Source organism: Garra rufa, chromosome 8 (assembly GCF_049309525.1).
Source record: "Garra rufa chromosome 8, GarRuf1.0, whole genome shotgun sequence".
NCBI classification, from domain to species: Eukaryota; Metazoa; Chordata; class Actinopteri; order Cypriniformes; family Cyprinidae; genus Garra; species Garra rufa.
Window position 1 is genome coordinate 37476185 of NC_133368.1, and position 27835 is coordinate 37504019.

General features: G+C 37.1%; 2 protein-coding genes across 8 annotated transcripts; one reads left to right on the forward strand and one right to left on the reverse strand.

Moving 5' to 3' along the window:
* Positions 1-1371: 1371 nt before the first annotated feature.
* ddx3xa (DEAD-box helicase 3 X-linked a) lies at positions 1372-21496 on the reverse strand. 7 transcript variants are annotated; one of them, XM_073845639.1, is made up of 22 exons: positions 21146-21496; positions 19023-19074; positions 18793-18840; positions 18303-18362; positions 17860-17952; positions 17700-17771; positions 16924-17007; positions 16183-16359; positions 15962-16097; positions 14365-14478; positions 14160-14259; positions 13930-14065; positions 13276-13373; positions 13072-13170; positions 12824-12984; positions 12590-12734; positions 12346-12490; positions 5735-5916; positions 5537-5654; positions 5309-5462; positions 5102-5226; positions 1372-4219 (listed from the first exon to the last, which is right to left on the reverse strand). In XM_073845639.1, the coding sequence occupies exons 1-22, from the start codon at positions 21188-21190 to the stop codon at positions 4128-4130; spliced, it is 2436 nt and encodes an 811-aa protein (XP_073701740.1). In that variant the 5' UTR covers positions 21191-21496; the 3' UTR covers positions 1372-4127. The 7 variants fall into 7 exon arrangements, with proteins under 7 accessions (XP_073701740.1, XP_073701738.1, XP_073701742.1 ...); XM_073845637.1 differs by having other exon boundaries at positions 13072-13173; XM_073845641.1 differs by lacking the exons at positions 16924-17007; positions 17700-17771; positions 17860-17952.
* Positions 21497-23944: 2448 nt separating this feature from the next.
* Positions 23945-26047, forward strand: rpl8 (ribosomal protein L8). Its single transcript, XM_073845479.1, has 6 exons — positions 23945-23969; positions 24529-24672; positions 24762-24903; positions 24991-25209; positions 25634-25749; positions 25855-26047. Exons 2-6 carry the CDS (start codon positions 24535-24537, stop codon positions 26011-26013), a joined length of 774 nt encoding a protein of 257 aa, XP_073701580.1. The 5' UTR covers positions 23945-23969; positions 24529-24534; the 3' UTR covers positions 26014-26047.
* The last annotated feature ends 1788 nt before the right edge of the window (positions 26048-27835 follow it).

Genomic DNA, 27835 nt, shown 5'->3' on the forward strand with positions numbered 1-27835 from the left:
CATCTTGCAGAATCTGCTAAATGTTCATTATTTTACCAAATTAAGAAGGATCATACAAAAAGCATAATATTTTTTATTTAGTACTGACCTGAATAGTTTGATCCCTGTTCAAAAGTCTTAATACGGTGTTGTTACCACAGATCCACAGCTGTTTTTTGTTTAGTGATAGTTGTTTATGAGTCCCTTGTTTGTCCTGAACAGTTAAACTGTCTGTTGTTCTTCAGAAAAATCATTCAGGGCCCATACATTCTTTGGCTTTCAGCATTTTTGTGTATTTGAACCCTTTCCAGCAATGACTGTATGATTTTGAGATCCATCTTTTCACACTGAAGACAAATAAAGGACTCTTATTTAACTAGAAGGTTTAAATGCTCACAGATGAAATAAATATTTTGAACATTCTGTTAAAAAGTTTACACCCCTGGCTCTTAATGCACCGTTTTTCCTTCTGGAGCATCAGTAAGCATTCAAACCTTCTGTAATAGTTGCATTTGAGTCCCTCAGTTGTCCTCAGTGTGAAAAAATACTAGTCATTGCCAGGTAAAAATATTGATTTCTCAATTGTGATTCTCATTTTTATGAAATATGGATTAAATCTCAAGAATTGATTAGTCTAGCCTGTTTTCAGATAACGTATGGAACATTGTAGCACACCTCCCATCCAATAAATCGCAATAAGCTTTATTACTTTTGATATGAAAGTCTCAAAGTACAACTTACCGATATTCGTATCATGTCTCATTTTCAACTGCACAAAGATGTCAATATAACAGTTTGTAACCAATATAGCACATAACATTTACCTCAGAAAAAAACAACATATTTGGTGACAATAAATTTGTTATTCAGCTACACAAGTTTACTCTAGAGAGGGGCGTTTTGCTAAATATATGCACCATAACTGCTCTTCAGTGTTTAATTAGTTTTAATAAATCTGTCAAGTTTTTTTTTAGGACAGCCACCATTTTAATGTTACTTTATACAAACCAGTTAATCTTAACCCTGAATATTATAGTAGTGTAGTGCCAGCTGACTCTCACATATATTTTACAATAATTGATTTTTTTTCCTTCAGAAATTTGGTATGTACTGTACCTGATATATCAAAAATAATCAATATTGAATCGAATTGCAAGCATGTGAATCAGTTGAATTGTAAAATTGTCATAACCCAGTCCTTACTGCCATTTTCTGAAAGATATTCATAAAAATCCACATGAAGAAATAACTTTTAAACCTGGCAATTTTTAGTCAGTCTAGTCCTTTACTACATAAAGAAAAAGTTACACTTGAATCAACTTGAATCACCAGGTATCAGCAAATGCAGTATCACCCGCTGTAAGCAGAGGAAATAAGACAAGGGACACTAAGTAAAGAAAGAGGTTCTATTTTGTAAACAAACTGGCATCAACTGAACGTCAAACAACTCCACTGGGTTAGATCACATTAAGAACAGCCGTTACAAACGTTTGACCGAATTTCTGCTACATCAAACACTTAAGAAATCATGCTTGGTTGTAAGGAATTTGCATCAGAAACTTTTATTTTGGTAAAATCATACAATAAATGCACAGCCGAGTCTTCTCATGCAGTGCAGAGCCTAGAAGCTACGACATAAAGCAAATACTAAATCTAAGGAGCTCTGGTGTGTCCTCTCAGGGAGCCAACTATTTCTCCTATTTCCATCTGAATGGAGGGCAGGGGATGTGATTTCAGTGTTTCCAATACACATTAAGACTTATTGCTAGCGTGGATACCTGCAGCGTCTCCTGAGTGGACTAATACCAGAGTCGCCGTGTATGTAAATACAATAGAGATCAACCACATGTTCAAGGTTGCCATGTGCCAGACATTGACAGAAACAAAACTTCAACAGAACAAATGCCAATCTGTAAGACAGAAAAAAGCACACATTTGGAGAAATCTGGACACTTTTTGCACTGATATACTTCAGTAATTTTTTTTTTTCAACATTTTTTTTTAAATGACTTTTGAATCCAAACCTTGGCATGTTTTTTTTGTTAATCCCCCGTTTCCAATTTTGAAAGCCAATTGGTAATTCCATAGCGACGTGTTGCCGTTAGGCCTTTGACAGCTGTGGAAACTGACCGAGTCCATTACGTCTGAAACATTAAAAAGCTCACGCTACCCCGAAATACAGAAATTTTCCACGCATACAGGTGACATTCAACATTCAAGTGCCAGTGTTCAGGTATTGTCTTTTGGTCAAGTTACTTGAAACTTTCAAAGAATCACTTTGAGGCTTATAAAAATAAATATTTCTCAAAAAATGCTTAATAAATTACACAAAACTAGCAGCAAAAGTAGAATCTAGAAATCTGTGTGCAAATAGCTAAATTCCCCACTGCTGATCGCCCTGGTCCCAAATAAATCCTGGTAAATAGTGAGAACCCTCCCCTTTTGTAAACAAGCTGCGTATCTCTGATCTCCTGACACAACATTTGGAAGCTTGAGGACTTGCACTCAAGACACGTATATCTATATATAAATATAAAACTCGAAATGTGCAATAAAAGAACTTTGTAAAACTCGATGGGCACAACGTACACGGGCCTAGACCTAACTAAAGTAGCACCATTCAACTTGAAGTTCTCAATACTGTCAGTGCATCTGCTTGAATTCATCATTTAAAAAACAAAACAAAAAAAGTAAGTCAAGGCACAACTCACTTGAGAAGAAAATCTATTGCACTTGCGATAAATGCCTTATTTCCCCTCCACTCGAACGCTTCCGTCCTTTTCCAGAAAGGAAGCAGAAAACTGGCTCCTTGGCCAGTGGTTTAGTTCACATCTAACCTGATGAATTTCAGGAGCTGACAGCATTCGTATACCTGGTGTCCTGCGACGGACTCGATACACAAGCTAAAATGGTGGCCCGTCTAACTGCACTCACGTCAGGCCCAAACGCAAAACAAACTCCCGGTTCGGATCCGCCAGTGCCTCAAAATGAACTCTCGCGCCGCCTCTACCTACGAAAAAGGGAGCCATGCCTGCTGCGCAGCTTGAAAAGAGAGGACGTCTGTATTAAAAGAAAGCCTGCAACAATTCATTCGTCTTCTCTTCTTGACCAAAAAACAAAACACTAGCATGCGTATGTGACCAAAGCGGTCATGTTGCTAAGGCACGGCCGCTTTGGTTCTGTGGTCCGTTTGTAGCCATTTGAACTTCACTTTCAGGATGGCAGGCATTTTTTGTTTTGCTGACATTTGTAAAGAAACACTTTATCAAAAAACCTCAGAGTTTTTCAATAAATCGTGACTGCTTCTCTAAAATGTTGTTTCGACAAAGAAAAGTAGTAGTTAACAAAAAATGCTGCCCACTTAGAGTGGCTAGCATGTGGTTCTTACTAGCTGCCATAACACTGTCAAGTCAATTAAAACAAGTGGAGTAAGAAGTTCCAGCATTTTGAATTTTCAAACACTGAGTGTTTCCAATATTTCGTCATGAATATCACAACTGGAATGGCCTTTTCAAGACAACCATATTCCTAAAGAGGTGTCTCTCCAGGATAGAGTGAGCAAAACAAAAACTAAGTCAGACCGATTTGTCCCTTGTGACGCAGACGCTTCACAGAGCACTTCTGCAAAGACCGTCTTGCGTTTTACTTCGTGGCTTGTATTGTTGGCTTCATGATATCGGTGATAATTTGAAGTTCAAATGGAACAGCGACTCTCCGAGTCACATTATCCCAGTATTTGCCAAGGTTTGATTAAGTACAAGCTTTCAAATGCCTTTACAGCAAAAAAAAAAAAAAAAAAAAAAAACAGAACCCAAAAAATAAAACAAAATTAAGCTCTTGGCCAAGTTCACTCGATGAAATTAACAAAACTAAATTCCTGTCTATATTCAAAAAAGGCACAGTACATTCACATACAAATGATCCTCTTGTTTTTAAACAAAGAAAAAGAAACCTAGGTGCTGTAATAGATCAAATACACAAGTGGGCATCCTTGTTTTTCTGCTCCGGTTTCGCCACAGATCAGCTCCCTTTAGAATGTGGGCAGAGAATCACAGCGTGTAATGTACCGAGTTCATAAAGCTACACGGGGGTAGAGTCTGGCTATGATAACATGTGGTTTCCGTTCAGCTAGTTTGGCAAACGTATATTTAGTTGCCCCACCAGTCCACCTGGGCGTAGCTTCCTCCATAGTTTCCATAGTTGCCCCCGTAGCTGTCACCACCGAAACTCCCAAAGCCACCTAGAACAGACAATGAATTGAAGTAATGCTTTCCACTGAATTAAACTAAGGAACACTGTCAAAATTAGGGCTGTCACTGACGATTATTCCGTACTGTTCTGTACTGTATTCTGTCCACTTTACTGCGCAATTTAATCAGTTTAATATTGACTCAATATTTAATTCAAATGTCTACTTAATCTTTAATATTTTGTCATATGAAAAGCTACAGCCACTGTAATTTCTTGAATGTGGACATAAAAACGTGTGAACTCAGAGTGAGGGTTTAAATTTTATTTTGAAACTGCGATGAACAGTTAGCATATTGAGAAAGATATTGATGTATTCTCCACAGTTTACATAGGTTTATGAATAATTTACCTTACAAATCTGATAAAATAGCGCATGTTGCATTCCCAGATGAACATTATAATATTTACGGTAGGTAACTTGTGAAATATCTTAATAGAACATGATCTTTACTTAATATCCTAATGATTTTTGGCATAAAAGAAAAATCAATCATTTTGACCCATGCAATGCATTGTTGGCTATTGCTACAAATATACCTGTGCTACTTAAGACTGGTTTTGTGGTCCAGGGTCACATATATTAAACCTGCATTGCATATATTTATTTGACTCGTAGCATTTGTGAATTCTTAATAGCATTGTGTTCAAATGGGTTTCATATGTGGCATGCACCACTTCCAGTATTTTGCAGATTACACAACATGGGCAAAATGCAATCAAGGATTTAAAAACCTTACTCAAATATAATTGAGGAATCATTGCAGCTGTAGTAAAAATAGTTTATTTTAAGTTTATTCACCAAGGTTAGATGTTAAATTAATGATAACTAATTGAATATTATCATAAAAGTAGAAACTCAAGTTAAACTAACCCTTGTTGCCTCCAAAACCTCTGTTCGCTCCATGGCCTCCAGTGTTGCGAGCACCACGGTTGCCGAAAGCGTTGCTGCCCCCAGGCATCTGGCGGTAATCCCTGGCCCCAAAGCCACCAGAGAACCTGCAGAAGAAGACTAACGTCATGAACCTGGAAAACGCACAAATTCATTGGGGAGATTCGGAGAGCTCGGATGTTTCCGTACCTCTTGGGGCGTCCGCGGTTGGTGCTCTTGTGCTGGTGCTCGTAGGCTAGGTTCTCAAGCCAGGAAGGCACCTCCTGTTTGGCCTCCACCAGGATATCCAGCAGATCTTTAGTGATGTTGCAGTTCTTATCATTGTAGAAGGATGTGGCCAGTCCTGAAGATAAATCAATTAGTCAAACAGAGTTCATGGAATAAGCAAAAAAATCTAAAAACTATAGAAAAACTTACCAAGGTTTCCCACACGGCCTGTACGACCAATGCGGTGGACATATTCCTCAATGTCACTCGGCAAGTCAAAGTTGATCACGTGTTTGACGTTGGAGATGTCAAGGCCACGTGCAGCCACCTATCAAGACAATAACACAATCAGTTAAACAAGCACAAGGAAAACCACAGGCTTCCATTGAACTCACAGACTCTACTCACAGCAGTTGCAACCATGATAGGGCAGCGCCCAGAACGGAACTGGTGGAGCGCTTCCTCACGATCGCGCTGAGAGCGGTCGCCATGGATACTGGTGCAGGCATAGCCCTCGCGGTAGAGGAAGTCCTCAAGAGCATCTGCACCCTTCTTGGTCTCCACAAACACTAGAGTGAGAGAATCCTTGCCTACAAAGAAAAGAATAAGTCACTTTGGATAATAGCATCTTGTGCATTTATAAGCTTAATTATTTGGATTCAGTGCAATATTAGGCACAGCTTGCTTCTTTACTGCAGTCATGTTTTGGCATGATGGCATGAAACTGTAGAGCATGTTGCCATAATAATGTCCCACTGCGTGACTTCATTCCCTCCCTTTAAGCTACTAAACAGCAGCCTTCTGCTACAGTCTTTGCTTAGATAATGTTGGCATGGAAACACTGACCGACGAAACTTATCTAAAAGCACGGGTGTCTCAGTGCTGTGTTGCTATGGATATACATGAGAGCTTCACCAAGAAGCCAGTCGTAGTTTCCACATGTTTACTAGCACAATGATAAGTACAGTCTTCATCTCCTTAGTGTCACATTTAAAAATCACTTCAAAAAGTACATTTATTATTTATATTTGTAACAGGGTTTGTACAAATATTGTAAAATTCAATTCAAGGACTTTGAGTACAACTTTTACTTCTTAACAATCTACTTATGGTTTGATGCTTTTCACTTAAGAAAAAAAGAAATTTCCCGTAATGCTCCAAAATCCTGATCTGAAACAATTGATTCAAGATAGTGCTCCGAAGTCCTGAATTTAATCAAATAATTTGTGAACTTCACCGAATTCCCAAACTGAATAATGAATCACGAACCATCATTTCAGATCAGGACTCGGATCGCAAATCAATTTGCAGAATGATTCGCGATACGCGAGGTCCCGATCTGAATCAAATGATTCGCGATAAGAAGTCCCAATCGAAATCAAATGATTTGCAATATGCGTTTTGAAGAATGCTTTTTAAAGGTCCCATATTGTACACATTTCTGGAGGTTTATTTTAGTTGTTGATGTCCTTAAGAATATATATCTGCGGTATAAGTGCCAAAATCCATTTCAATATATTTTTACAGCTCCTTTTTTAGGAGCTCTGTCAAGAACAGGTCGATTTTGGCCCAACTAATTAATATTCATGAGCCTCTCTTCTGATTGGCCGGTTGTTTTCTGAGTGACGCACATCCAAGCCAACCATAAGTAACTATAGTCATGTATGCTGTAGCCTAGCCCAGAGCCTAGCCTGCCGTAGGTTTGGTGATACACATGATATTTCAGAATGATCATTAATGTTTTTTTCTTTTTCAAACACTGAATGCAGTAAGCTACATAACTGTTGCTTTAGTAAAGCCCCTTTCACAATGCGCGCTGATTCCGGAAAATTACGGGAACGAGCGCTGTGTGAACAAAAGCCAGAACCAAATGCCATTAAGGCAGTGTTGCAGTGATGCACGTTATCATGCGACTCTTCACGACGGGAAAAATACGTGCAAAGTGGAATGAAGCAGCGATCAGGCAGCCCCTCACAATCAGCGCTGAAAATCATGTTAGTTTCAGTTTAGTGAAATGTACGCGTCGCATTACATCTCACATCCAAATGTCACATGTCTTTATGGGTTGTGTGTAAAGCACGCACAGATTCCGGAAAACAACTGTGAATGAACCTAATTAAGCAATTCCAGAACAAATCGTGGGACACATTATCCGTGTATTTTCCGGAATGGCTGTGTGAAAGAGGCTGAAGTTGACGTGCCAGTGGTCTCTTATATTAACGTTGTTCGGAAGCCTGTGTAATGATGTAGCTTGACATCTATCGACTGAACAGGGTTTTCTCCACTTGTTTTCGTGTTGTTGTTGCTTAGCAATGGCATGGACGTGAAGTTGTCGAAGTTTCACAAAAGGAGGTTGGGACAGTGGTTGCTGCTCTGGGTGGTGACTGAATGCGTGACTTAGTAGATCGGACGTCATATTTTTATGGAAGTTACAGGGGCTCGTGAAAAGGAACGGCTACTTTATTCAGGCTGTGTGCAGTTTGCTGTGGACTGACTGTTTTGAAACTTATATGGTAGTTACATAGCCCCTAGACCTCAGTTATCATGAAAAAAGCCAGGAAATTTCAATTTTGGCAATATGGGACCTTTAAAATCACTACAAGCAATGTCGAAATTTGAAAATGAATGGCTCTTTTAATTTGATCTGTTTTTTGCTAGTGAATTCTTTGAAGTGAAAGATCGAAGTCACAAGTTTGAATCAGAGCAGGTTCAGCTTAAATGACTTAATTGATTTTGTTCATCCGTTTCTTTTGTGTCTTCAGAGGAGATGTGCGGGTCTAGTCGACTAGTCAACTAAACTGTACAGCTTCTACTAGTCGACGCTGAAAACAAAATTGATTTTACCATTCGAATTACCACCATTTTAGTTGCATTTAAAAGATTTTAAATAAGCTAAAATAAAATGTAAGAAAAAGAAGGTTACATTATTTTTAATAGTGTATCTGGGCGGAAACTACCTCAGACATTGCATGGGTTTTCTTTGTGTCAGTTGCAGCTAGTTCAAAAATCACAACGTGAAAGAAGGGAAACTGAAAAGTTGTGTGTAAAGTGTGTAATGTCAAATTTGCTTACAATAACTCTACTGGAGCAATGCATAATCATTCAATACAGGCACGTTTTTTCAAGTGCAGGTGAAAGACGGGACCTGAGGTGATTTAACAATTATGTTAATCGCCTCAGGTCCCGTCTTTCACTTGACCACATTAATAATTTCACTGAACAAATAATGCATGGTCTGAGTAAGTCAAATAGACATTGCTGCATTGTTTTGTTTTTAGACAACATAGCCTACATGAAGTAAGTTTAAAAGCCATGCTATTCCTTGATGAACGTTTCTATATATTAGGGCTGTGCAATTAATCGCAATCGCAAAAAAAATCGCGATTTAAGCACATGCGATTTCTAAACCGCACAAGGCTGCGATTTTATCTATCCCCTCAACAGCACCCCCGCCCCCCTTGAACGTCAAGTTCATTTTATTTTCGATATAGCGCCACATCACAATAGAAGTCATTTAAGGTTATCTTTCCTATAGAACAGGTCTATACATAGTTCTTTTATTAAACATACTAAATTGCCTTATGTTATTTATCTTATTTACACTAAGGCATGTCATTTCTGTCTCTTCATGGTCGCGTGATTACAATGTCTCCAAGAAAACACGGACTGGATCGCGGACTCCATTCATAAAAACCTAATTTACTATAGCGCGGAATGCCACGTAATTCGTCGATTTTTGGATTAATAAATCAAAAGTTGGTCTGTCACTTAATTCAAATCGTGATATGGACTAGTGTCTGTGAAAACTGAAATGCAAAAAGACCGTTTTAATATGAATCCTGCATGTTCCGTTTGCTTCTGTATGTATGAATGGTGGAGACGCGTTTTATTTCTTTACTACATGCAGACTGAAGCACACGTGACGCTCCCGCTAATTTTTGGCATTTGCATCTCACATGAACAGATAAACTCAATCGCCAAATCGCTGCTGTGAGTTTCACTTTTACCGTTTCATTTGAGAAAACTAGCATCATATACACACAGAAACTTCACTGCAACCTGTCAAAATAAAAGTACGGTTTAACATGTAACAGAACAATATTAGTCCTGTATTACTTTTGTACAGTATAATGTAGGTGTTTATATATTCCTATTTAAATAATTTACATAAAACAATATATATGATAAAAAAAATATTACAACAAGATTAACCACTTAATTATTATTTAAACGTTTTAAACTGAACAATTTTTCTTCCACGCATTGATTTTAACAGTAAATTTCAGTTTTTTGACAAAAATTAAAAGGGTTTTTCATTTGATTAAAAATAAATAAATGTTTATGCTTTTTCATTATCAGAAAAATTAAAACAAGAATTTCTAAAAAAAAAAAAAAAAGCAAAAGATTTTAGAACCCTCAAAATGTTAAAGTTTAGAGTTTTGGACTTATTTTTCCACTGAAATGAATGTACTCGTTATTGCACAAAGTAGGCTAAAGTACCGGGAAAAAAGTAAAATGGCTTATTTATTTTATGTTGTCTGTTTTAAAGACAATTTTACTACAGTTTTGTTTATTAAACTTAATACTATGTTATTTCATGGTGAAATGTTTTGTTATGCACTTCTTGTGCACTGAATACATTTAGAATGTATGTAGCTTGTTTGAAAAGGCAAAAAAAAAAAAAAAAAAACGCAAATAAAATCGCAATCGCAATATTCGTTCAAAAAAAAAAAAAAAAAAAAAAAAAAAAAAAAAAAAAAAAAAAAAAATCGCAATATGATTATTTTGTCCATATTGCACAGCCCTACTATATATATATCTATTTTTTTTTTACTTCTGTTTTAATCTGTTGGCTAACGTTATATTTAGAATTCTGTCGGGCTATTGATTGATTTTCCATTGTTCTGCATTTCCCCTAGCCTGGAAAAATCCAGACCCTAATCTATTAAGATTAAGGGTCTGGGATCGAGCAATGAAAACTGCCTAACTCGAGGGGCGGCACCAAGCATGCATTTGAAACTCTCACTGCACACAATTGGATAACGCCACGACCAATCACAACAATACACGCTTAGCTACCAGCAGAGCTAAATGATGTTTCATTAACAAAGTTCGGGAGAAGCGCGTCAGATACTTAGCATAAACATCACAAGAGGAGCCCACTCAAGTCAATCAGCGCCATAGGTTTAAATACAGCTGACTCACCTCAATTCACTCGATGGTTTATCAGTAACCCTCCACCACCCCATCTCATCACTCCGAGTTCTCGCTACTCCTATTGGGGGGGTACTCTGGGTTCGGGCCACTCCCGAGCTCGGAGCCCTTCACCGGACAGCACGCCAAACATGCACTACTATTCTCCGGCTAATTATATGTAAGCGTGAACTTGTGAACTGATAGATTAAACTCTTGCCGTATCCAGTCGGCAAAACAGCATAAACGTCCTTCTTGCAAAGGAACGATTCGAGTTTTCCTTTTTCTGTTCCTCTTTTATATGAAAAGCCAAGTCTAACTCGTTCATTGTAGCGGCCAAAGCAGTTTCAAACAACTGGTGTTCATCTGTAGCAACAGCGATCTTTCAAAGTTTACTACATGATTCGGACGTCGCAGCGCTGTCGTCATCAGTTTAGCTCGCCTCTGTCCCGCCTACATCAGATACACCGATTTGATTGGTTCCCACAACTGCTTACGTAATGCAGTAACCTGCATCATTGCTCGATGCCAGAGTGTCTTGCAGAGACAATTCAAATTGTGCTCTTGCGAGACCTCTGGATTTCCAGGGTACATTTCCCCAGCTGATTTGAATAAATAAGCTGCATAGGCTGACTTTGAGTGTATGCTCTTCTTTTTTTCCTTCATTAACGACAGCCTAAAATTAAATGACGATAATGTGAGGCAAGTGTACAGCAAGAGGGATTTATTCAGAGACTTGACAGTAATTCATAGATAAAGTATTTCAAATTTAGGCTATTATATATGCAACATCAGTAGCACTGCACACATGCAAATAGGGCTGGGCGATTAATCGAAAAGTAATCGAAATCGACATTCAGAACCTATAATCGATCAAAATTTTCCAGGTCAATTATTTCAATTACTTTCCCTTTAAAAACATTACTGCGTGTGGAGTCAGGTGACCCCGCTCCGTTACGTTACGTTATTCCTCCGACATGTCGATGGAGAGCTTAAGCAATATTTATACAGTAAAAAGTATTTACAGGATATACAAGAGTAATTTTATTTAGAAGAGATACTGCTTATTTTCTACTTTTAATATTTATTATTATTTTATAAATAATTTATTTTGTTTCCAAAAGTGCAAGTTATTTATTTTCACTAATTTAAGAAAAATGTGACTTCGTTTTACGCAATGTGCGCTTTAATTTCAGTTGTTCAACACTGATGTTCAGTAAATAATCATAGATAGTAGATAGTGTGTGCACCCTTCATTCAAAAATCTCTCACTTGTAATATGTGAGCATATACTGTACAAAACTTGTCAGTGAACTATGAGGGCAAAAAAATAAATATTATTTAAATATAATTAAATGTAATTTTATTAATGAATAAAATAATCGTTCATTAATCGTAATCGGGTTAAAATGTTCAATTAATCGAGATTTTGATTTTAGGCCAAATCGCCCAGCCCTACATGCAAAGAGTTTTTTTTTTTTTTTTTTTAAACGAGACATTGTCTCTAAAACTTCTAGAGCGTAGAGAAAATGGCGGACAGCATATAACTGGCTGAGGGCGCGATTATGCTAATACAGGACAGTAATATGACATCATACTTGTTCAAAAATCAAAACAGCTTGATAATTGAGGCTATTTAGGTTTTTTGGGAATTTAACAAATAAAAAAAAATAATTATAAAAAGGAGTGAACGGATTTCTCATTGTAGGGTGGCTGTACTCCCACATATATTGGCACACCGTGTTAAATCAAGTCTATTAATCCTGCAACAAGCTATCAAGGACCCAATGTCATTGTAAAACAGTGGCTGAGGGAAAGCATTTTACCTGTTGCATTGAGCAGGTCAAGAAGGAAGGAGCGCTTGTCATTCTCTTCCACCCAGACCACCTTCTGAGTGATATTCTCCGAGGTTGAGCCCACACGGCCCACAGCCAGAAAGATGTACTCTTCCAGAAAGTCACGGGCCAGAATCTTTAAATAAAATGTTTGACTTTTAATAAGAAATTCTGTGCTTCAGTACCTTTTTATTTTAAGTTCATAATGTGTCTGATACGCCTCAAGTATGTATACCTGAATTTCTTTTGGGAAGGTGGCGCTGAACATCATAGTCTGGCGAGCACCTTTAGAGGGCATGGTGTCCTGCTCCACAATACGTCTGATCTGGGGTTCGAAACCCATGTCAAGCATTCTGTCTGCTTCATCCAACACCAGGTATCTATGCAGAATGTATAGTCATTTTTCTGAACCAAGATGTATTTTAGGTCAAAGAAAACCTATGATATTTCTGCTTCAAGCGTCACTTACTTGCAGTAGTCTAGGCCAAGCTTGCCTCTCTCCATCATGTCGACGAGACGACCAGGTGTGGCCACTAGCAGATGACAGCCTCTTTCCAAATCACGGATCTGCTGGCCTATATCTGCGCCTCCATACACCACACTTGGGCGGACTCTGGAGCGATAAGAGAACTGCAGAAGATGACAACAGAATTAGTTGAGACAAGCTTAAACTAAAGCAACTTTTGCTAACCTGTAAATGGTTTACCAGAAACATACCTTTCTGGCCTCATCATAAATCTGAAGAGCAAGTTCTCTGGTTGGAGCCAGAACCAGAGAGATGGGATACTGCTTACGTCTGACATACTTCCCATTCTCCTGCTTGAGAAATACCAAAACAAAAAGCTTTAATGACAGAAGCAGAACTTCGATCCCTCACAAGACTATGCACAACATCTGGTTAATAAAGAGATATATAGTAACCTGGCTGCTGGCTTTGGTGGCCTGCAGTGCCTCTCCAGGTCCATCAGTGTAGATCTGACTAAGCACAGGAAGCAGAAAGGCTGCAGTCTTCCCCGAGCCTGAGTGAATAAAGCGCACACACATGAAGCACATTCTCAAATTGCTCTCCATTGCTCATACAGCTGCAGACTGCAGTTTCATCCTGATGGGACAGCCAAAGCCAGACTTTGAACATTCAACCGAGTCAAAGCGTTTTATTCTGACCAAGCCCCGTCTGCTGAGACAGGAAGTGGTCATCTAATCCACATGTAAAGGGGTACATTAGGAGTTTAAGGAACTGTCACTGAACTCAAAAAACATTCAATGGTATTAACTTGGGCTCAGAATTACAATTTTTTTACTTAAAGCATTTACTTAATGCAAACATTGATTTACTGATTATGTAAATGACCAACAACATACAACGCAGCATCAGCAGTCTTTGCAGATTCTGGTAAGTCCAGCTAAAGCTATAGGCATTGCCAAACTACACAAAAGTGATGTTCTAGTTGGCTAGTTTTACTTTATCCCCACATAAAAGCCAATACAGTTTGCTATTACAACTCAACTGGGATGCAATTTAAACAATTTTTCTCCCGGAAGACCAACATGGCGGTCCAATGTCTAATGGCCCACCTGTTTGAGCACAGGCCATCAGGTCCCTTTTGGCCTTGATGATGGGGATTGCATATTTTTGAACAGGAGTGGGCCGTGTGTAGCGGCTCAAAGTTATGTTGCCCATAATGATCTCGCCCATGTCCACATCATGGAACTAAAAAGACAAATAAAATAAAAACATCTTTCAGTACTCCATTTTGTGTGTTTCGCAACTTGATTCAACAAGGCACTATGATTATTAAGCTTACACTCTCAATATGTCCAGGACTGTTTGCTCCTGTGGCCTCCACAGGAATGTCATCATATTTCTCAAAGTTAATCCCCGTGTTGCTCCCTGAGAACAGCTCACTGTAGTTTGGAGGGGGAGACAAAGGAGAAAACAATGGCTTAATCACAGAGACAGATGGGCTCAGGAGACAAGAGACACAGTGCGATTAGCAATGGGCCACTTACTGTTCCAGACGCTCGTTGGGGGGCAGTGGCTTTGACCAGTCCTCTTCATCTCTGGATTCTTCAACCCAACGACTGTTTCCTCCTGTTCCTCCTCCAAAGCCTCCACGCTCATATCTGCCAAGAAATTCAGTTTTTAACTACAAACACTGCAGCACAACAACACCATGAAAACTCTTACTTTTACATGATCTATTACACACTGCAGGCTTATTTAATCACCTTATTGTTTAGAAAAAAAAAAAAGGTTATTATTTAATAGTAGTACATATCACCTCAACAAACCACACAATTTGAGGGATCATTTTAGGGCTGTCATGAATGATTATTTTGGTAGTAGAGTAATCGGTCAATTATTATTGGTCAATTAATTGAGTAATCAGATCATTTTAAGATTTTGATTTGAAAAATATGGATGGAATTGCGGAACTGTCATAAAATTTTTTTACTGTACGGAATGTCACAGATCCACTACTACTAAAATTATTATTAAAACATTATTTTTTAAGGAGTATTTACCAGTTGTATTGTTGTATTATTTACAACAAATTCTACAGCCACTGTAATTTTTGGAACTTGGACACAAAACCGTGTAAACTCATGTGGGTTTAATATCTCATGCAGATTTGGAAAGGGTTCCAACAATGCGTTTCATGGATTCTTATCTACTTCCAATATTTTGCCGGTTACTCGACACAGGCACAATTCAATCAAGTTTTTTTTTTTTAAACACAGTACTCATTTGCATCCATTTAAGCAATTTAAAACTGTTGTTGAAAAAAAAAAAAAAAAAATCAAGTTTGCACTTGAATGCTACACATGGTTTCTGTGCACACACACACACACACTCAAAGCATGTGCACATAAAGCCACCGGTCACATGCTATCTGAGCACTTTTAGATGACTTTTTGAGCTTAAACACGGAACACATATCAAAATGCCCATCTTAACTTAGTCTCAGCCTCAGATGTCACGCCCACGGAACGTTGGCTAAACGTCTGATGCATATGGTACACTTAACTGGAAACACTTCAGGAATGTCGAAGTCGTCATCTGATTCGTTGAATTTGACCGGATTTCCAGGAGACGCGAGTGTCGCGTTTATATTCGGTCCGCCGGGAAACAAAGCGCAGACTGATTAATTCAGCATTTTGCTAAAAGGTGCTTATGCAGACGCCATTGTTGTTATACACATTTGCCACGTTCGCGAACAAATTACTGACTTACTGCTTGTTCTCCCTCTTCTTCGTTATCTTTCAATGCTGGTTATTTCAATGACTGACTTGTTGCACGCTAGTCTGTTGTTGTGGGAGCATCTCCACGCCCCGAAACGTGACACTGAACGAAACGAACTGTGATTGGTTGTTTGACATGTCGATCAAACGGTCTTATGGGCGGGCCTTGGCCAACTAAAGCTTCCATGAATTCCAGACCTTCAGCCGTCAGTCTGAAGGTCTGGCTACGCGAGACTAATCTTAACTTATGACCTCAAACAGTCCTTTAAGCCTTAAGTGAACAAACAGTTGGGAGGTTAAGAACTAGTAAGATTTTGTATCCAAAACAACTTAGAACTAATTATAATACTGAACTCTTCCTCACCTTCCTCTTGAGCCAGCTCCTCTATCATTGAAGAACGCCGACTTCCCTCTGTCAGAACGCCCACCAAAGCTAGTGTAGGCATCTCTGTTCACCACAGAGTTCCAGCCTCCATCTTTGTTCTCATAAGTGCCATAACCTGCAATTTCATCATGTTAGATGATTAGAATACGTTCAACTTGCAAAACAATCATTCTATCATTTCTAAGGCTTCTAAAACTCACCTGCATTATGCATTGGCTGGTTGAAGGAACCACCGTTCCTGTTTCCACGAAAGCCGCCACGCCCACCTCTGTCATTACGAGGAGGTCCACGGGCAAAGTTTGCAGTCCCGTTCATACGACCGTCATGGTATCCATTGACGAAACCATTGCTACGACCACCGTCCCATCCTGGAGAATCTTTCAAAAAGGGACAGACAGGTAGAGAATGTGAGGATATTGAGGGAATGGCTCTAATTTATAACTTAGCTCAAAGCCAAGACTGGTTTCAGTGATGATTGAGTGAGTGGCAGATGTGAAAAAGCCAGTAAGCAATTTAGAACAACTCAAGTCAGTTGAGTGAACCAGACAAACAGGTTCATGGCACTGCTTTAAAAAAAACTGCAGATCAAGACAAGAACAATGGGCATCTCTTGGGCAAGACTATCCTAGTGTTTACAAATCCGTATGAAACAAAACAACCTGTTCAGCCATCCCAGTGACTCACCCAATTATTCCTTTCTGAGAAAAATCCAGTTTAAAAGAAACAGAGTACACACACTCCCAGAAAAAAAAATTCACATCATGTGATTGTGTTTTTTTTCTTTAAATAAATCAAACAAGGTTGTGAGACACACACAAAGAAAAATCTTACTAGCACTACAGCCTTTTCTAATAAATCACCACATAAATGGGTGATAATTTTCTGTCCAAAAACTGCCAAAAGCAGGCCAAGCCATGCACCGGTCTGATGCTCGAATTTACCACAGCGATCAGCCCAGCTGATAACACTGGCTGTGTCCTCATTTCCGTCGGTGGCTACACTGCTGTCGGTACGCGCAGGAGAGGCTGCAAGTGACACACACAAAGAAATTAGCCAGGATTGCGCTCATGCATATGAATACCCACTCTTCAAAGTACAAAAACACAAATAACTTGCATATCTGGCATCCTCAGATGGGTTTATACCACACAGCCAAACATTAGCTTTCCAAACTTACTTTAAGAGAGCACAACCACTGCTGACCTACTTGCTAATCAGAAAGCCAAAGCATACTGTCAAACATGAGGAATCATCAAAAATACCATTTGTGGCAGGCAGTAAATGCAATAAAGTCAAAGTAAACAGCAAACAATCCCTTAAGTTAAATAAATACTCGCCTACACAGTCTCGCAACAAACTTGAAGGAAAAAAAAACGCATCAGAGTTGGACATGGTGTCTCTTGGCAAGTATGAAACCAAACAATTGACGTGGCAGCAGTGAAACGTCAAAGCTCAAATCAGTTTATCTTGGGCTAATTATGGTGAACAAACTTGTTGTGGTATAGTGGTATAGTTAGAGATGTTAACATGTGCTTCACTTAGTATTTAAAAAAAAAAAAAAACGCCCACACGATTAAGCATGCTATTGACATGTAGCATTAGAACATGTCTCGAGACAAGTCCACAAACTTCAGCCTAAGGGTCTAGTTAAAATGCAGTGATGTCACAGACAGCAGGACAGAGGGACGATGCAGAAGTCACATGCATAAAGATATACCACATCTGTCTGGCCAGCCACTAGTGTAGGTGTGATAAAACGAGAGCTCCTGGGACGGATATCTCTGGGAACCTAAGCAGAGGCACAGGGTACTTAAAAGACAACCATTCCTTCACAATGGAGGAGCGTAAGAGCAAATCAGGTCGTTTTAAATAATTACCGGTCCTAAAGTCATTCCATCCAGTTGGATAGTTATGCCTGTGTCTTTGGTTTCCCTCAGGGTGCCAACTCTGAGGATACTGTTTGGGAGAAACTTGAGGAACAGTTTCACATTGTCAGAAGATGGCGAAAGCATTCAAAGGAGTGTGTGTGTACGCAATAGCATAAGCCTCTTTCTTATTTGTTCATGTAGACAGTCAATTAGAAAATAGAAGAAAGGAGAGCAATGCAAGCAACCGCAGCTGCCGGATAAATCACAGGGAGCAGTTGAACAAAGCCAAAGCTTTGTTGCTCCTTCAGTTTCATAAAGTGTGAGGTTCACTCAACACTCTGAGAACTGACTTTAAATGTCTGGCCCCAACGTACTGGCTCTGAAGGCATGGAATTAACTTTTCATGCATCTTGGAAGCAAAGCACCTTCTGAAGAACCTGACCAAGACTTACAGCTCTGTACTGGTGCCACTGAATAACCGCTCTGTCTACCAGAGGAATAAGCATTTCCTGCTGTGAAGAAACATGAAGTCAAAGTGCAGAAAAAAACTCAACAATTGATCAAAAAGCATTTAAGATGGAGGATCTAAAGATCATTCTTTAATGATGAAATGGAGTGCTCATGTCAATTGAAATGGGAAATGATTTAATGAAATAAAAGTCTAAAAAAAAAATTGTTTTTTAAAATAGTTGCAATAGCTCAGGGTTTGTAGTGATATTAACAAGCCCTGAAACACAGCTAAGTGTTTTTGTCTGTAATCAAATATTTTAACATGAGTTATTTTGAGAAAGTCTCTAAAGCGTCCATCCAATAAAATTTACTGCAGCTCAAAAGGCCAAAACTCAATTGGAAATGTAAATATAAGCCGAATTTGCATGCATCTGCAAATGTCTCATTTAATGAAACAATCGACCGTTTGTAATGCAAACCAACATTACATACCATTTTTTGATGCATCTTTGTTTCTCAAATGAGGAGGAATGTAACGCCCTGAAATAAAAAATATTAATTTTTTTGAATTAACTTGCATTTAAGATGTGCACTTTAAATTTCAAAAATACTAAAAAAAATAATATAAAAAATAAAAGAAAGATAAAAAAATAACTATGAGAAGGTTGTTCAGGCATTCAATCTGAATGTGATAGAAGCACTAAACGAGATAAATCACTTACGACCAGAGCCAGCACCCTGTCCATCAGCTGAGTTCAAGTCTAAGACAGCAAGCTGAAAAACAGAAAGAGTGGGCCACTTAGTACACCATCAGATACAAATATATGCACGCCACACAGTGTGAACAGAAAACAGAACTGAGCAGGAGAGTTCATTTGAAGATCTGAGAAAGAGGTTTAAAGGAATTGTTTACATTTAAACAACTACACTACCAGTCAAAAGTTTTTGAACAGTAAGATTTTTTTCCCCACCAAGCCTGCATTTATTTGATCCAAAATACAGCAAAAAACAGTAGAATACCTGTGATCAGAGCCAAGTTTTCAGCATCATTACTCCAGTCTACAGTATCACATGATCCATCAGAATCATTCTAATATGCTGATTTACTGTTCAAGAATCATTTTATTTATATTATATTTAAAAATGGTTGAGTGCATTTTGAAATATCCAAAGATCAGTATTTATTTGAAAGTCAGTCTGGAGTCAGTATCATTTTTGGGGGGTGCGGAAGAAAAGAAAAAGAAAAGAAATCCTTTCATTTAGTAAGGATGCTTTAAATTGATCAAAAGTGATGATAAATGTCTATAATGTTACAAATGATTTCATTTCAAACAAATGCTGTTCTTCTAAACTTTTTATTCAAAGAAACCTGAAACAAATTCTATTCAGCTGTTTTCAACAAATGTTTTTTTGAGCAGCAAATCAGAATATAAGAAGGATTTCTGATTAATCATGTGACTGGAATAATGATGCTAAAATTCAGCTTTTCATTAAAAAAAAAAGTAGTAGTTATTTTTAGTAAAAATATTTCACAATTTTACAGTTTTTGCTATACTTGGGACCAAATAAATGCAGGCTTGGTGAGCAGAAGAGACTTCTTTATAAAAAAAAAAAAAAAAAAATCTTACTGTTTACTTTCTTACTTTATGTTAGCGTAGAAGTGATTTTTGAGAAGAATTTTGACAAGTTGTTCCTAACCAGTGTGACTTTCTTTAACAGAACGCAAAAGGATTGAGGTTTAGCCTCAATTACCTTTTCATCATGCAAGGAAAGCAAAACCTCTGCTTAACAGCTTTTGTGTTTGGAACAACATTAGAGTTGAGTAAATGACAGCTGTGAACACTGACAAATCTTAACAAAACATTAAACTTTATATGTACCAAATTTGATACCTGTATTCCAAATTTTTTAAAAGCTTTATCACGAATATGATCTTTCAAAGTGCTATTAAACAGCTCTAATCACGTGACTGTTTACATCAGCCATGTAAAAAAATGTCACATGTAATTAAGACTGTCTGTGCCAGTCATTAATAGTTGACAACTGTATGAAATACATAAACGGTTTTAAAACCTTTAAACTAACATTCGGTCACAAATGTAGCCGCTGGCATTAAATTGGTTAATCAAATTTAAAAAGCGCCTGCCACAAATGTTCGGCAAGCCGTCATGGCCCTATTCAAGCCTAAAGCCTATGATCATGATACCAAGAGACACTTCGTATTGGCCATATAGTAAACCATCTAGACACTGCTGAATAAATAAAACTTTTATAAACCATCATCAGCCCGTTACATGTAAACAATATCCCAATGCTATTCAAGCTAAAGGCTGCATGGTACAACAGGCCGCAGACTCAAATGTTCGACGCCATGCGTTTTTTACAGTATTTCTAAAAACTCAAACTAATGCAAAGCTTCTAGATAACTAAGAGAAACTATATTTAATCTAAAGATGACGGAAAAAGTTCAATGCTGATGTTGGTTCTGGGAAGCCGGTGGCCAAAATGCGGAAAATAATCTAAAGATATAAACAGGAAAAGGCGTCGGCTAAGTATTTCGCTTATGCACTTTAAACTCTAAATGTGGACATGAGAACATGACTGTGGCTATATCTCTTACATTTTATATCTTCACTAAAGGAAAAGATTACAACACGAGGAACTGCGGCTGTGTCTCAACACCTACTGAGGTACCTTCATTGACAGCATTTTTTAAAGCAACGCAACGCTAAGAATGCTGTCTATAAAGGCGGCTTACAAGGTTTTAAGACGTAGCCTGAGTGTCAAAGCCAACCGATCAAAGCGATTACAGAGCTCGCATATTTAAACATAATTCACAGCCTACCTGCTGCTCTAGACCGTGTGAACCGTCGACGACCACATGACTCATAACTAAAGAGAATAAGTGAGGATTACTCCTTTATTTCTGAGAAGCTGTTTCTTTGTTGTCTAAAGGATTTCAGCCAAGTCTCCTTTTATAACGACGTCACTTGCTCTTTTTGTAGTCCTGTCCTTCTCCAAGGGCTTTTTGTGCCAAGACCACCGTAGGGGAGGGAAAAGGAAATGTTTAAGTGCAAGTTATCCTCCCTCAGGCTTCGTATTGGCGAAATTTTAAGTTTCTTTCACGATGTCTCTGTATTCTGCCCGCTGTGCTGATGGCAGCCCAGTGTGTGCCGTGGTTGTTGGCTTCGGGCTAAATGCCATTGGATCAGCGAACGGAGGAAAGACGTCACGGCGACGGGAATATCGCGAGATGTAAGCGTCCCTGGGCACACTGTGTCAAAAAAAAAAAAAAACGTATTTTTTAATTGTTCTGACTGAGCTTTGATAACACTTTGTACACTTTGTACTGAGGAGTATAAATCCTTTGGACGTTACTTGTATCTCTGTTTGGCACTTTTATGTCCCAGTTGATTTTTATTAACGTGTTTATCATTAATTTCTGCTATTTTCAAACGCATTATTTAAATATAACGGTAAACAGGTAATTTTCAAATGATGTGAAATAGTAGAAACACCGTTTGTGTATATTTAAGAAACATAAACATTTTATCTATGACATGAATGAAGTCTACAACATTTTTTTTGAGTCTGTTGGTGCTTTAAAAACGATTAATCGCATCCAAAATAAAACTTTGTGTTTACATAATATAATATATAAATATACACACATACATGTATATATTTAAGAAATAAATGTAATACATTTATATATAATATAAATTATATATAAGTATTAATACATATATACTTGTAAATTCCTAAAAATACATGTACATACACATAAATATACAAAGCACTCACATATATTACGTAAACACAAACTTTTATTTTTGGATGCGATTAATAGCGATTTATCGATTTGACAGCACTAACAAAAATATAAATGTCATTTCTACCACAAAATGCTAATAAACAGAATTAAATTAAACATCTGATGGAAATTACACTGTGATTGAAATGTTAATGACTTTTTGCGTATACATGAACGTATACATACACAGTGTAATAGACAATACATAAACAATGTAATAGGCCTACATGTATAAAGAATATACACTATCTGTCAGAAGGTTTTGAACAGTAAGATATTTAATGATTTTTAAAGAAGTCTCTTCTGCTCACCAAACCTGCATTTATTTGATCCAAAGTATAGCAAAAACAGAAACATTTTGAAATATTTGTGAAATGTTTTCTATTTGAATATGTTGAAATTGTTTTAAAATGTAATTTATTCCTGTGATTTAAAAGCAATTTTAGCATCATTACCCCAGTCACACGATTCTTCCGAAATCATTGTAATATTTGCTGCTCAAAAACATTTATTATATATTATATTATAGATTTTTTTAGGTTTCTTTTATGAATAGAAAGTTCAAAAGAACAGCATTTATCTGAAATAGAAATATTTTGTAACATAATACATGTTTTATCATCACTTTTGATAAACGTAAAGCATCCTTGCTAAATAAAGTATTTATTTCTATAAAAAATAAACATTTGTGAAATGTTTTCTATTTGAATATGTTGAAATTGTTTTAAAATGCAATTTATTCCTTTTCCTGAAAGAAAAATGTACTCAACTGTTTTAAATATTGATAATAATAATAAAATGTTTCTTTAACAGCAAATCAGCATATTTGAAAAATTTCTGAAGGATCATTTTACACTAAGATTGGAGTAATGATGCTGAAAACTTTGCTTTGATCACAGGAATAAATTACATTTTAAAATATATTCAAATAGAAAACAGTTATTTTAAATAGTAAAAAAAAAAACTAAATTTTACTGTTTTTGCTGTACTTTTGGATGCTGGCTAGGTGAGCAGAAGAGACTTCTTTTAAAAAATCATTACAAATCTAACTGTTCAAAAACTTTTGACTGGTAGTGTATCAATCATTTTATGGGTGTTTTTTTAACTGCTGTCATCCTATTATTTTCTATTAATTTCTCCTAGTTTACAAATGCATTCTGTATATAGATCAAGGTAAATATAATTCGTAAACACATCAGTGAACATGTTTTCAGTCATTTTTCAGGTTTTTTTTTTTTTTCAAATTAAGTAAATGTGTAAAAACTGCTTGTGTGTGTTTAGGATACATAAAACGCTATGAAATGAATCAAGGTAAGTGACTAAAATTTCCACCAAAAATACTATGAATACAGTATTAAATTAAACATGCAGTGAAAATGAAACTGAATTAAATAATAAGAATTCTGATGCACATTCTCATTGCAAAATTTTAGTGGACAAATTAAATAATCTAGATAAAAGACTACATGCTTAATAAAACAGATTTGTCCAATGCAGCAGCAGAAAGGTAATTTGACCCGATGCTGCCTCCTCATGGTTTCTTTTTATACTACTCTAAGATGCATACTACATAAAACACATGCTTGTTGTCATTATTATAACTGCAATACATAAACCACGAAGACGGTAAAACTATATTTAATAACACATTGGGAGCAACTGCACCTCTAAGTCACCAGTGTAAAATAAAACTCGTTGCTTTAATCTCAAACGCTTCCCATGTTCAATCTCCAGGGGGCGAACCGCAAACTGAACACACATCCGGGTACTTAACCCCGCTCTCCTCCCGCCCATTTCTCCGGAAGAAAATCCCCATCGCTCCCTTTTACTTCCTCTTTCCGTCAACGGAGTTTAGGTATGAGAAACAATCTTTTGCCTCTCTGTACAATCTGATTACAATCACTGTTTAAAGTTCACCATCCACATACACAACAAACCGTATAATGTCAACATATGACTTGAGGATATATATTTGCTCTTTCGAGTGTCTCAGTGTTGAAACTGAATGTGATATTTATGATTGAAGTGATGTATCCGTGGTCATGTTGTGGCCTAGAGCGCCGGTGACCACCATAGACTTTCAACTAAACGAGCTTAATACATTTGTTAACGAGTGAATTACTACGCATTGGATTTAATCGTGCACTGCGTCAGTGTGGGATATTATTCACAACTAGCTGTTTGTAAGTCACTTAACGTTACGTGTTACAGCGGCTGTCACTGTTGAGTCAATAGTTAACGTTACGTTAAATCTCTATGGGTTTCTTCTATCTGTTGAGAAAAAAAAAGCTAATGTTAAGCAAGCTTGACAGCTGATATATGCTTTTCTTTATAATGTGTGAGATCTAATGCAGAATGTACGTCAATGTAGCATTGACATGTCTTATTAAACATCTAATTGCTTGTTTCTGTAGGCAGCAATGGGACGTGTGATCAGGGGACAGAGAAAAGGTGCGGGCTCGGTCTTTAAAGCCCATGTCAAGCACAGAAAGGGTCCTGCTAAACTCCGTCATATTGACTTCGCTGAACGCCATGGCTACATCAAGGGGATTGTGAAGGTAAAATTGTTGACTAAATGAAATCATGGAAAGCTAATTTATCATCTAAAGAGGGAAATTACATGAGCTCACACACCTTTTTACTCTAGGACATCATTCACGACCCTGGCCGTGGAGCTCCCCTGGCTAAGGTGATGTTTCGTGACCCATACCGCTTCAAGAAGAGGACAGAACTGTTCATTGCAGCTGAAGGCATCCACACTGGGCAGTTTATCTACTGTGGCAAGAAAGGTATTGTGGCATTTTGAGTTGAGAATCCGTCAAACAAACTTCTAGTCTTATGTGCACATGCTTATTGAAGTGATTGGACTGTTATAGCCCAGCTGAACATTGGCAATGTGCTCCCCGTTGGCATCATGCCTGAGGGTACCATTGTCTGCTGTCTGGAGGAGAAGCCCGGAGATAGAGGCAAACTCGCCCGTGCATCCGGAAACTACGCCACAGTCATCTCCCATAACCCTGAGACCAAGAAATCCAGAGTCAAGCTTCCATCTGGATCCAAAAAGGTCGTCTCTTCTGCAAACAGAGCTGTTGTTGGTAAGCAAACGTGAAGAATTTATTATGGTTTATACTGTTTGTTCCATTGCATGGTTATAAATTACATTTCTGATTGATTTTCATTTTGTAAAACTCTTGGGCTTTTATTTTTCCTTGTTCTTTCATAAAAGCTTTTTTTTTATGCTTGCCATTGAATCTCTACACTGAAATATGCTGTGTGACCATATGGATATATAATTTGTGGATGTATTCTATAGCACAGGGTTTGTTACTTTAAAAAAAAATATGAAAAATAAAACGTTGGAGGTAAAAGATGTGGTTGTTAATTAGTTAAAATATGAACTTTAAATCTTAGAAGGTACTTTAAAAGTTCTGTAGCAAATGGATAAAGGGGAATTTGTGTATTCAATTTTAAATCTCCAAGTCTCTATTGTAAACTGAAGTCTATTGTCTCTTATTAAAGGTGTTGTTGCTGGTGGTGGTCGTATTGACAAACCCATCCTGAAGGCAGGTCGTGCATACCACAAGTACAAGGCCAAGAGAAACTGCTGGCCTCGTGTCCGTGGTGTGGCTATGAATGTAAGCAAACTTTATTATTTCTTTGTAATTACTGGTTATTTTTTTTATTCTGATTTGTTACCCAATGCTGGTTTGAAATCTGACCCGTGCCGTTTTCTTCTCCAGCCTGTTGAGCATCCCTTCGGTGGTGGTAACCATCAGCATATTGGTAAGCCCTCAACAATCAGGAGGGACGCACCCGCTGGACGCAAGGTCGGTCTCATCGCTGCCCGTCGTACTGGCAGACTGCGTGGAACAAAGACCGTCCAGGACAAGGAAAACTAATGTGTGTCTTCATAATAAAATGTGTCCCAACGAATTTTCATTCGTCTCATGATGTCTTTTTCGGTTATTGTCAGTTACTGTTTTGGGCCAAAATACTGTTTAGTCAAATTGCCAAACAAAATATTGTGTGTAAATATTTAGCATTTTAATTCAAAAAAGGTGAAAATGTTTATATAAATTCAACATGGTAAATTAATATGAGGGTGTAGTAATATTAGGGTTCTCTAAATATATTGTAAATTTAAAGTTGTATACAGACCTGAAAGGTCAATTAAATTTTAGTCAATAATACATCTAATTATTCTAATTTTACTCTGGTCAGCTAGAAACCTTTTTTTATTTTTTTTACAAAAACAATTATAATACCTTTTAGATCATTCTTATCTGTAATCATACACTACCAAGTGTCAAAAGTTTTTGAACTGTAAGAGTTTTTTTTTTTTTTTTTTTTTTATGAATTCTCTTCTGCTCACCAAGCCTGCATTTATTTGATTTATAGTACAGTAAAAAAAAATTACTATTTAAAATAAATGCTTTTTATTTGAATACCTGCAATTAAAGCTACATTTTCAGCAGCATTACTCCAGTTTTCAGTGTCACATGATCCTTCAGAAATCATTTTAATATGCTGATTTGCTGTTTAAGAAACATTATCAGTATTTAAAACTGAATAATTTGATGAATAGAAAGATCCAAAGATCAGCATTTAACTAAAATAGAAAGCTTTTGTAACATTAATCATAGAAATGAATACTTTTATTTAGCAAGGATACTTTAAATTGATCCAAAGTGATGATAAAGGCATTTATAATATTACAAAATATTTCTATTTCTGATCAGTTCTGTTCTATAATCTTCTATTCATCAAAGAAACCTGGAAACTATTATACTTTGCTGCTCAAAAAACATTGTTGAAAACAGCTAATCAGAATATTAGATTTCTGAAGGATCATGTGACTGGAGTAATGATGCTAAAAATTTAGCTTTGAAACCAGAAATAAATTACATGAAAAAATATTCAAATAGAAAACTTATTTTTAATATAATATTTAAAAATTGTACTGTTTTGGCTGTGCTTTGGATCAAATCAAGTCAGACTTGGTGAGCAGAAAAGACTTCTTCAAAAAACTAAAATATGTCTGTTCAAAAACCATTGACTGGTAGTGTAAGTGACAAAAATGTATTGAAACAGTTATTAAAACAAGGGTATGGACAGCACAGAATCACCCACTGATCTTGTAGACAACAGGAGACCTAAACCTTTGATACAGAATACATAACTAGCAGTTTGATTTATAAAAAATAAGTTGTAACGACCTTCTGTGAGTCATATCCATGCCTGGGCAGCAGGACAAATTTCCAGTGCTGTTTCTTCAACCAGTCCAGGTCTGAGCTCATTAGTCTTCCCAGACTCACTTTATTCACCGTTTAAAACATTTCTTACCCTGCACATTACTGTGTCATTAAAGCTGGTTAAGAATGGCAGGTGGCAGGTAAACTCTGAAAGCTACCCAAACAATTTTAAGGAAGGACAATTTTAAGTGTTCTCAGGAATCAGTTTAAGTATTTGCCTTGTATATTAAATTATTAGATATGAAATTCCAAGAGATACACAGCTATATTAAGCAAAAAGTGTACCCATAATTTAACCTAGCATCCCCAGGATTGTATTATTCTGATGAAAATGTGTTCATGTGGGTTTACTGCATTTTTATTTGTTGCTCTGTATTTTCTGATCAGAGAAATTAAAAATATCTTAAAAAGTGGATAGTTTTGTAATAGCGGTCTAAAGTGGTTTAAAATAAGCTTAAGCTAATTTATT

Coding starts and splice junctions, on each gene's coding strand:
- rpl8 (XM_073845479.1), top strand. CDS start 24,535: ATGGGACGTGTGATCAGGGGACAGAGAAAAGGTGCGGGCTCGGTCTTT. Junction 24,904..24,990: donor TATCTACTGTGGCAAGAAAG/GTATTGTGGCAT, acceptor GGACTGTTATAG/CCCAGCTGAACATTGGCAAT. Junction 25,210..25,633: donor TGCAAACAGAGCTGTTGTTG/GTAAGCAAACGT, acceptor CTCTTATTAAAG/GTGTTGTTGCTGGTGGTGGT.
- ddx3xa (XM_073845637.1), bottom strand. CDS start 21,190: ATGAGTCATGTGGTCGTCGACGGTTCACACGGTCTAGAGCAGCAG. Junction 19,075..21,145: donor CACACGGTCTAGAGCAGCAG/GTAGGCTGTGAA, acceptor TCTGTTTTTCAG/CTTGCTGTCTTAGACTTGAA. Junction 17,772..17,859: donor ATGGAATGACTTTAGGACCG/GTAATTATTTAA, acceptor GCCTCTGCTTAG/GTTCCCAGAGATATCCGTCC.